Below are 11,662 nucleotides of genomic sequence, written 5' to 3'. Positions count from 1 at the left end.
GTGTGTGTGTGTGTGTGTGTGTGTGTGTGTGTGTGTGTGTACATATAGATTAGATATATTTGTATGTAAAATATCACTTTACCTAATTATTAAAAAAAGTTTTTCACACGATTCTTTTCACACTCTCCAAAGCCTGTCTTTAACTAACTGTATAATATTTAGTGACGTAAGATTTCGACATCATGCGGATACAATGGCTGCGTTCGGAAATATCCGACGTCTCGGATGCATCATTTTGTCCTTATTTAACATTGAATGAGTAACAAAGACAAAACAATCATACAGGCAACCGAGCGACGTTTTCAAATGTAGCCAATAGCTAGCAGATAAAGTAAAACGCGGTGCATTATGATAGGTAATTCGGAAAAGTGGAACAACACGCGTGAAATCTAAAAACATAGGTACTTAGTTCGAAAGAGCAGTTTCGTGATCGCCATACTATAAAGGGTTGAAGGAGATCGAATATACATGAGAACGTAAACGACGAATGGGATCAGCGCGACATACGGGATTGAAAATACGCGAGAAAGGCGCTTTCGCGTTTAAGGGCGCTGAGAGAAATGCGTGAAAAAGTCTCCATGAAGGATTTCCCATAGAAATACGAACAAATAGGTGAATTTCACGTCGTGCGATGCGGCTGCTACGCGTAATTCGGGACATAAATTGCGAGTCTTTGGCGCGTTTCCATCGCGATCCAATGGACTTTCCCTATGGAGAAAAAGTTCGCCTTATGCGAGCGCATCAGCAGGTCTCTCTCAAGAATGCATTATATCTCGCCTAGTTAACCGTGATGTACACGGTGTCCTGAAAGTTGTGCGCTTTCTCTTTAAATCATATATACATGCGACTGCACTCAGATTAAAAAGTAAAAGAAATATATCAAGGTAGGATGTATAAAGATGATCGTCATAATATAACAACAGATAACCGACTCTGTGCGAATTTACTTGCTTTTATAAGACAAGTCGTAAAAATCGCAGAAACTATTGGATAGCAGTCACAGATAATGGAATTCGCGCGTGGGATCCCGTTCAAGGCTCCTACGACGTCCGTCCAATCGCGAAATAACGCCCAAACGAAAAGTCATGGTGCACGTTATTTCTTAGTCGATGAATAGATAATTAGAAGAAAGGAACAAAATCATTCCAAGAAATTTCGAGAAAATTATACGGCAACTTCCTCGCGCGCTTTAGAATCGTTCTATTATTTATTAGAATGCTGGTAGTAAATGTGGATTTGATCCTCTTTACCAAGTCAGCGATTTAAATGACGGCATCTGTAAATACGTGACGACGCTACGCATTTCTTTAAAGACACTTCCCTAGAGATCGCTGTAACGGGTTCTTGCTATTATTTAAATTGCTATCGCGAGTGTGACTCCCGTCTGCCTCTTCGTGCATGACCGGCCGATGATCTTAACCACTTTGGATTGACTCGATTCACGTCATGCCCTGAAAATTTGACCGATCGAACGTTACGAACGCGAGCGGACGCGAAGTAGATTACAATTGATAGAAGTCACGACGGAAGCGTTACAAATCTGAAAGCGTCATCGCGGTGCCAATGCACCGGTCCTACATAGTTACAGAGTTATCAAGAAGCAAACGATTTTCAACTATCTTCAGTTGTAATACAAATACTCGAATGTTAATTAATTAGAAATAAGAATAAAATCGCCAGAAGAGAATCGGCTATTAAGATCGTCGCAATTAAGAAATAAACCGACAGTTGCTGAATGCTATGTACTAAAGTGCAATTTCACAAAATTATCTTTCAACATTGAAAGCTTCTAAACGCAATTCCTGTCCGTAATAAGAATCGGATGCATGGGTGGGAACTCCCGTAAATGATTTCGCGCAAATTACAAACATAATGGATGGTTGCGCGCCTGCTGTTCGACATTTTTATCGGCGAAATGCCGTTGGACGCTCGCGCGGTTCGCTTTCAAATAGCTAAGCGTTTGTAATTTTGCTGATTACAGAACTGAAGTGCGGTCATCCGGCTGTACCGATGAACGCCAAAGTGTCGTTGTCTGATGAATCCTTGACGCCCGGCACCATAGCGAAATACACCTGCGATGCAGGCTACGAACTCTTTGGGTAAGTTTATACATATATTTACGCGTACACATGATATATAGAATAATCCCTAAACTAGAAGAAATTAGAGGAATTTATGATTCCTCGAAAAATTAAAACAAGACAATTGCCTTTTGTAAAAATGAAAATTTTTAATTTATTTCTATAATTTTATTAAATTTATACAAAATTGTATTTTATAATAAGCTAAATAAAATATTGGAATGTATATGAAAATTCTAAAAAAATCTATAGATTTTAATGCAATTGGAACAACAGCTATAACAATGTCGACTATTTCTACTGTTGCGATATCAGTTTTATTAGTTACTTATTAGTTACTCGTCATGAATTATTTATGATAATATATTATTTTATTTTATGTGATAATGATTTTACGGAGCTGCGTCCATCGCATCCCGATATCCTCAGATAATATTGCTTTCCCGGAAAGAATCTAGATCGAGAGACATGTCATTTTATATGTTGTGAATATAAATTAGAAAGAAAGCTAAATTAGAAAGAAAGCTAACATATTTATGAAGAGAGAAAGAGAAAGAAATAATATGCAACAAAAAAAGAATTAATAAGATATACAGAATATTCCTTGGTTCAATCACCAAACATGAAATATGAATTTAGAACGTAAAACAAATAAAATGTTTCTCTGCGTGTACGCTTTTGTTTAAAAAAATATTAACTTTTTAAGTGATTTTAAAACAATAAAGAGGATAAATCTAGATTATTTCGATATTATTTAATTCTATAGTTCTGTGTTTACTTAGGAGAAGTCAATATCTCTAAAAAAAGTTTGCGAGCAAACTTCTTAAAGAAAAATTTTATTTATTTTTAAGTCCAAATTTATATTTTTTTACGATTTAACTTGGGAGTCATCACACTTCATCCTAGATGAAGAATCATATCTACTTATAGTTCGTTTTTAGAATTTTAGCACAATTGATAAATTTCCAACTCTTGAGTTCTGGAACATTTCTTTGGAAAAAAGCCAAAAATTTATTTGAAATGCGTCTTAAACATGAGATTTCAAGTAATATGTCGTATATTCTGTTGTAGTACTTTTACAAACTGTTAATTAGCGCTTAATTTATTTGGTATAGTACCGCGTCAGATTAGTACTCTTCAACGTCAGACCGAGTATTTTTTCTGTACGACGATTTCGAGATTGGCTATTGATATTCAAACAATTCATTGAAGTCTTTTTTATTAATTTAAACTAAATTGCACCTAAATTGATTTGTGTTATTTATTCATATAACATCATATAACGAAAAAGTTCATTATATCGACAGAGTAACAAGTAAAAATTATTTAGATGACATCATAAATATATGATTAATTGAAATGTCATGAATAATATTCAATAAATTAAAGCTAATCCGACGATTCAATAGATGATGACGAAATTTCATCGTCATCTGCTACACTTCTTCTGTAAAGGATTTGCGTTTCATCTTCTTCTTAATATAAAATATAAAATTACAATGATTCTCGTTTCTCCGTACTACGAAGAAGATGAAAAAAATCATTGACAAGCGCGATGAGCAAGAAAGGAAAAGGAAAACTTGAGGTGTCAATAACTGTACACTTTTATCACACAAGACTGAAACAAAACGTAGACGACAAGCGAGGGAACTGGCTTTTTGTTGCGAAACAAACGCGAAGGAAAATTAATTTCCTGTCAGCGCGTCCATAAGGAACACAAATGAAAATTGGTGGTTGTGTTACGCGTGATCTTAGTGCGTGCATTACGGCATATTCTTTGCGGACGAAATACACTGCTAGTCGAGAATGGTCATTATCGATAATGCGATAGACCGCTGACTTTCTCCATTTTCAAACGTTGGCGCGGGGTAATATTTAAGAAAGATCGAAAGGGGACGCAGAGATTCCCATTGTTACATTCGTCAGTTCGAAACTCGAGGCAATGGTTTACAATAAGAAAGATTCCGGTGACTACATTCCTTTCTCCGCTCCGAAAAAGGATTTTTCACGTAGGTATTTAAATTAACTAGTTCAATTCGGATTTAGTTACTGGAGTTAGACTCACTAATAAAACGTGTAATTATATTGCACGCCATGATGCATGACGTTAGTCTGATGACGCATATCTGGCAAATGATCGTATGGAACGAGTAATTACACGCATGACCGTGTAATTGTAACGTTACCGGAATTTTTCTTAGGCGCGAAGCACACAAAGTACAGGCACAAAGATTTGTTAGAAATCTACGGAGAGATTACGGAAATTCAAAACATATCTACATAATTCTTTTGATTGATACAAAAGACACCTTTTTATCGAGTTTCTCTCTTTTCTCGTTAAAGTTCGAACGAGTGCAAATATTGCTATCTTATAACGTCTTTGCACCTTCTTCTCGCAGAATGCGTTATTACATCAATTATGTGTAGAAAATTATAAGTAATGTTTTTCGCTCCAACGGCTCGACAAAAATTTCCCATGGCGTAACACGCATAATGTTGCGAATTACACCTGTTATCAGTTGTGTAACGTTTGAAGAGAGAGAGTGATATTCGTGGATCGATTCCTGTTTCCGATAATATATACGCTCGATATTCATTCCAGCCCAATAACTGTTACTTTCTTTCAGAATTGGTAGTTTGGCGTGCAGTCCACGAGGAAAATGGCAGGGTGACCTACCGTTCTGCGGTGAGTATTCGCTTTCTTTTCAATCGATCCTTTTCAATCGAAGCTGAATAATGATATTCTAAATGGCATAGCATTTCAACATACATTTTTAACGAGATTGGCTAATTCTCAATGTTCATCGTTCGTAAATATTAATTTTAATTATATTAATTACATACATCTTTATAATTCGCCCATCATCGCATTCGTTTTCTATCGGTCTCGATGACGGCAATCGACTTTCTCCGTTCAACGAAACGGAATTCATTTTCGTGATATGCCTGGCAGACATGGACGCGAGACGGGTCGTTGAACGAGATTCGCATTTTCGTCAGAGAGGACACCATACTGCCTGCCTTAAAATGCCAATCAAGCTACTTTCCCTTACTTTATACAAGATGCCTCACTGTCATTGATTTTCTTATAAGAAAAAATTAACCATAATTTATATTACTTTGTATTATTTATAATTTAACACAAAAATATTCGAATAACACAATTATATATCACAATTAAATTAACACTCGGCTATGGTAAAATTTTAATACAAAGTTTTAGATGGACAATTTTTGACACAAATATAAAATATTTTTTGCTGTGTATAGATAATTTCATAAAATTTTATATATTAGAGAGAAAGCTGTTTAATCACTAAAATTAAAAAAGATCAATTTGCATTGCATAATTGTTAAAAATAATTGCGCCAACAAATTTCTCGGACAAATTGTCCGAAAAATTTCTCGACCAAGAGATAATATATAATAGTTCCGGGATATCTTTTAGAAAAGTAATGTATACAATTTTAATTATAAGTTTCTCCGCATTATCCAATATAAATAATATCAGATTGGTGACAATTCTTGTAAATTGCACGATTGCCGTAAAAAATGACTTTGTTCTGACTTCCATGACTTTCCCTATGTAAAAAGTACGACCGCAAGAAAATACAATTGTCATTGTTCAACGGTAGCGAAACGATCCGCGTCATTTCCGCGTAATAATGCTTTTTATTGGGAATAACCACAAAAATTATTTCTAGAATACAAATATACATCGGAAAAAGATACATACATCGGTATACAATGTGAAACAACAGTGGCGAAATGGACATCTGACGGCAGCTAATCGTCGGCGTTAATTACTATTATTGTCAAAAGCGTCCTGATATTAACGAGCATATTGTCATTTTACCACTTGTTTAATGATCGTGACTAAACTGCAATTAATATACGTTACACAAGCGGCGTTTCATGAACTCTATAATATTAGCGAAGCAACATGCAGACATAAAAACTAACAACATAGAAGCTAACTGGAATTCTGATTCCTGTGGTTTGAATTAAGAGATACCGTAATGGCGAAACTGCAATAGGTACGAACGTGGGTTTCCGTAAACCGACGAACCAATCAACGACCGTGAGGGGTGGAAATGCGAATCACGGTAATGATGGTGACTTTGGAACGGAACACGATGGGAAAAGATGCACGGAGACTCAGAGCGAGCCCAGTCCCTGGTGGAGGGTCGATCTTCTCAAGTCATATTCCGTTAAGGTTGTCCGAGTGACGACGCGAGGCTGTTGCGGTAAGTTGTCCGCCTATTATCATATTTATTTTACATTTGAATCGATTAACTCAGAAACTTCGTAAGTAAATTTTCATCCAAATTGAGATTAGGAGATTCAGAATTTCTCAGAGGCGGTAGAGATACAATTTTCTTCAAAAACCACACAAACAAAACTATATAAATAAATTCTTAATTTTAAGATACATATATAAAATAAAATAAAAAATAAAACAAAATAATTGAATATCCCAAAGATTCTCTTAAGTTTCTATCGCAATTACAAATTGGTTCAAATCTGTAAGTACAGCCCGAGACAGCACACAATATTTATAAAATATTTGTAAATATTTATAAGATTTAGTTTGAACATTTTGTAAATATTTTTGTGCTCTTAGATTGCACAGATCATAATTATTTATTATTATAAATATTATGAAATATTTATTGTAAATGTAGTAAATGCTATAAAAATGCTTAATAAGAGATTACAAATAAAAAATATTTACTAGAAATATTTATTTAAATTTATTATAAACATTATATAATATTTCGAATAAAGCTTTATATAAAATATCTGTATAAAATATTTACACAATATTTCAAAAAATAAATAGTAATAAATATTCCGTGCTGTCTGGGGTTAGCTGGAGAAATGACTTATCGATTGCTCGGCAGGTCATCAGCCTCTTCAGGATATTGAGATAAGAGTGGGCAACAGCAGCGCTGAATTGCAGCGCAATCCTCTATGCGCTTGGTTTCCCGGTACTATTGGTAAGTACTTTAAAAGAATTACAAACCGTTAGCAAAAGAATGTTCAGAATATTTCCGATTTTTATTACTGTACCTTTTCCTCATATACTAGAAAAATTTTACAGTCTACATTAAATATTGCAAAAATATATAATTGGTAAATTATTTTATAAACACAAAGACAATCTGCTATTTATTTTCAGTTATAGTCTATAATATATTTCAACTTTATCGACAAATTAAGTTCTAATTAATCCCTGAACAACGAAAGCAAATTAATTAAGACATATTGATAAATCGAATTCGCAGAGGAAGGTATCACGAAGACCTTCATCTGTGCCAGAGCACTCGTGGGACAATACGTCTTTTTGCAACTGGTCGGTGTTGAGGGTAGCTTGAGCCTCTGCGAAGTGGAAGTTTTCGCTACTGACGGTAAGAATTTCCATAAAGTTCAAATTTAGTTTTCTTCTAATAAGTAGTATACGTTCACAAATTTTCCATTTATTAATTAAGGAATAATAAACAATTAAGAATTTAAAAAGTCGAGAAATCACCGTAGAAGCACACATTTATCAAAACGGTCAAGAAACGTTTTCCATGAAAAATATTCAACAAATGTTTACAGAATTCTCAATAGATAGATGTGCGCATGCTAATACACCTGCCGACGCCGATTTAACTGCCTTCAATTCTACATGTTACGAATTCATGGTGAAGAAAGGCGGTTCCTTCGAAGAAGCAAGAAATTACTGCAAAGGTCGTGGTGGTGATCTCGTTCACGGTTTCAAGGTTTTTACAATTTATTTTTTTTAATTTATTTGTCTCTTTACAATTTATTCTTGTATAGATTCTATTCTATATTAATAAATTTTGCAATTCTTAAATAAATATTTATAAGAAATAAAGGTTCATATATAACGATTAAAGCAAGATCTTTAATGCTTAAATAATTCCATGTCAATTTGTCTATACTATATATTAATAATATGTAATTAATAAAATATGTAATAACATATAATATTTACCTATACATATATGTACTATATTTGTAGCCATTTGAATTGTGCATCGAATTAATTTTTTCGAGCTTAGAAACGCAGTTAAACTTCTGTAGTAATACTACAATTAAATTTGATGCTTAATATAGACATCTATTTAAAAAAAAATCTTAATATGCAGAAAATCTATAAATGCATTTATTTATTGCGAAAAATATTACCTTGGCCGGGAGTCGAATCCGGATCTCTATTTGCGAGCGTCCTAAGTCTCGGTGATCTAAAGCTTTAGGACGCTCGTACGGAATATTAAATTAATACTATATTAAAATCTCTTTAATAAATGCATATAAAACCTCTTTAATAGAATCAATTATGGTATTACTACAGTCGTTTAGCTGTATTTCTAAGTCCGAAAAAATGAATTCGGTACTCAGTTAAAATGGATTTCTATTTTTTTCTATACGGATGCGAATTTTAAATAATGCGAGTACTTTTCTTTGGATTTAATTGAATTCAATTGGATTCAATTAGATTCAATTAGATGCAATTGAATTGAAAAACTGCATTTCCTATTCAAAATTTTGAATTGACAGTATTCACATTGCACAGAAAAAGCTAATATTATTTTTAAATTGAAAGGCATAGAGATATGCTCCATGCAATTCTTATAAATGAATAAAAATGCATTCAGGATTGAAAAGCATTTATTTTAATTGACATTCGTGAATCAATATTTCTGAAAATCTGAATCCATTTCAATCCATTCTTATTTGCTGAGTATGTATGTATGTATAATATGTATAGTACAATGGAATTCATATGGAATAATTAAGCATTAAAGATTTTGCTTCGATTATAAATCCGTTATGGGTTTATTTCCTATCGGTTATTGCATTTTCACATGTACGGTCCAATAAGATTCTTATTGTTTATGAGTATGTATATTAACGATATAAAACAATTTGCAAATAAGACAGTCTATAAAACATCCTGCTATTAAAAGTAGAAAATAGAGTGCTAATATATTTATGTTAAAAATAAACAAAAATCACTAATGTTCCTATAGATAGTAGCAATTTTAGTCAAAGATATTTATATCGCAGGGAATATCATCTGTATTCATTCTGAATAACCTAGAAAAGCGGAAGGATAAGTTAAAGACCCAATTAGTCTGGATCGGAGCCCAGAAGGAACCGCAGATTACGGCACGAACATGGCGATGGGTGGACGGTAAGTAGTTGAAATTTCGGCGAGTTATTCCCATCGTCAACGATTATCCGTGGGAATCAGGCCGGGAGGGCGGAGTTAGGTAACCTGGGGTGAGATTCGATAACTCGATTGTCGATTCATTGTCCGACAATTATCCGACAATTACAAAACGACTACACGACATCATTATTTCGGAAGGGCAATTTTGTAAATTCGTATTCGGGTTTCGCGTTCGATAAAACGACGGTCTCGTTCCGTATTGATGAGCCAATCGAGTATCATGTAACCGTCAATTGAACAAATTGTATCGTAAGTAGAATTGAGTAGAATCATTACGAAATTATGCAATTGGAACATTTTTCATGATAAATAATACGTGAAAATTTGTATAATCATTAAACATCGGATTTTTATGCAGACGATATTTTTTACAGATATGCACAAAATATGCAAATTTGCACAAATATGTAAATAACTATGCATTTTTAGAAATAAATATGTTTTTTTAATAAATTTCTATTTTAATATTACTTTCCAATCTGCTTTCCGAAAAAATATGTGTGTGAAATTGCATAAGAATGTCTAATAATCATATCCAATTCGAGAGGAAATTACATCTTCTGTGTAGTACATGTCAATTAATAATTAATTATATATGTAAATTATATTCTTATGTGTATATATTCTTATGTACCGTTATTTATAATACGATTAAAGAATGTATATAATTTATATAAATATAAATATAAATATAAGTATATAATTTATCATTGCATTACAGATAATGATACAAAAATGCATATATGTATACAGAGCTAAAGAGTAGGACTATTCAATTTAAACCTTAAAGTCATACAAAAATTTGCAGAAAAAATGTCTCAATTAAATTACAAATATAACTAATGCATTATTCAACTATGTACTAATTATTAATGTATTATTGAACGTAAAAATTATTAAACGAAAAAATCTCATCCTATCCGAATTTGCTGTTTCCTCACAAAATATAACACGAAAATAATAATAAAAGATCCAAGTATTATATGTATACCGAATTAATATGTACTGGTTTAATATCGAAATATATATATAAAGTAGTCAACTGTATTACAGGCGAGATCGTGCAAAAGCCATCCTGGGGCAAGGACCAACCGAACAACTATAACGGAGAACAAAATTGCGTCGTGCTCGATGGAGGTCGTGGATGGCTTTGGAATGACGTCGGCTGCAACCTCGATTACCTTCACTGGATCTGTCAGAGCAGTAAGTGATGTCGAGGAATTTTGTTTATGAACCAGAGAAAAATCCGGTTCGGATATTCTTGCCAGAAGATTCGCCGTTTCGACCGCGAATTAAAAAAAAAGGGAAAACCACGAGAACGTCTCATAAAAAAAATATGCTTCGTCCATTCGCAGGGCCATCAACTTGCGGCAGTCCCGAAAAATCGGAACATACCGTAATTGTGGGATCCAAGAGAACGATAGGCTCCACGATAGACTATGTTTGCCCGGATGGATATATGCTAATTGGATCGAAGAATAGAATGTGCGAACCAAGTGGTTCTTGGAGCGGCGACGTGCCCACGTGCAAGTGTGAGTAACTCAATAGCGTTTCAAACAAGTCCATCATATTCATTCGATTTTCTTATCCGGCGCCGTTTTTATCACGAGAAAATATATGTGTACTATATATTTATATTCTATTAATTCTTTTAAACTTTCTTTTAAACTCTTGATCACTGTCTAAGGATTAAACCTCATACGCAATTAGCGTTGAATATAATAGTTGAATTAATCTTGGATCTATATTTTGTATAAATATTGCTTGATTCTACGACAATTTCATACAATTTCTCAAAATGTATTATTTAATAGTATATTTAATAGTATCAAGTATATATTATGTTTTGTACAAATAACGTAAACTACGTACGTCATGCGTGACCTCAGTAATTTTTTTAATATTTTCGCAGTCGTCGACTGTGGCACGCTGCCGAATTTAGAAAACGGCGCTATCGCGCTATTGGACAACAGAACCACGTACGGTGCTTTCGCGGATTATAAGTGTAAAGAAAATTTCACACTGAAAGGTGATACGAGAAGAAGGTGTGGCGATGGCGGTATCTGGAGTGGTCACGAACCCCAATGCTTGTGTAAGTATATAATTTACACACATTCGATTATCTACTTTCGATGTCCTCCGTATATAATTTTTCGAAAGGGATGTTAGATACATTTAACTATTAAAATATTTCTTTAAATGTATTCAAGTACAAACATTTCTAAATAAGTTATTCATAAGTATGTACGTGATATAAGTAAATTTTATCATAAAATAATAAAATAAGAAAGGAAGAAAGAAAGAGAGAAATCCTACTTAATAATTATATATATTG

General features: G+C 33.4%; 1 protein-coding gene across 1 annotated transcript in view; it reads left to right on the top strand.

The window, feature by feature from the left end:
- Nucleotides 1–11,662, top strand: part of LOC108753068 (sushi, von Willebrand factor type A, EGF and pentraxin domain-containing protein 1) — a 37,326-nt gene that overhangs the window by 16,967 nt on the left and 8,697 nt on the right. The window contains exons 2-11 of the mRNA XM_018494413.1: nucleotides 1,982–2,099; nucleotides 4,709–4,767; nucleotides 6,119–6,328; nucleotides 6,986–7,081; nucleotides 7,370–7,492; nucleotides 7,686–7,849; nucleotides 9,162–9,288; nucleotides 10,381–10,530; nucleotides 10,683–10,859; nucleotides 11,240–11,419. Coding sequence (XP_018349915.1) covers nucleotides 1,982–2,099; nucleotides 4,709–4,767; nucleotides 6,119–6,328; nucleotides 6,986–7,081; nucleotides 7,370–7,492; nucleotides 7,686–7,849; nucleotides 9,162–9,288; nucleotides 10,381–10,530; nucleotides 10,683–10,859; nucleotides 11,240–11,419 — 1,404 coding nt within the window. The remainder of the gene's footprint in view (nucleotides 1–1,981; nucleotides 2,100–4,708; nucleotides 4,768–6,118; nucleotides 6,329–6,985; nucleotides 7,082–7,369; nucleotides 7,493–7,685; nucleotides 7,850–9,161; nucleotides 9,289–10,380; nucleotides 10,531–10,682; nucleotides 10,860–11,239; nucleotides 11,420–11,662) is intronic.

The sequence above is a fragment of the Trachymyrmex septentrionalis genome, unplaced genomic scaffold (assembly GCF_001594115.1).
Source record: "Trachymyrmex septentrionalis isolate Tsep2-gDNA-1 unplaced genomic scaffold, Tsep1.0 scaffold63, whole genome shotgun sequence".
Taxonomy (NCBI): Eukaryota; Metazoa; Arthropoda; class Insecta; order Hymenoptera; family Formicidae; genus Trachymyrmex; species Trachymyrmex septentrionalis.
This window is presented reverse-complemented; position numbering and strand designations above follow the sequence as displayed.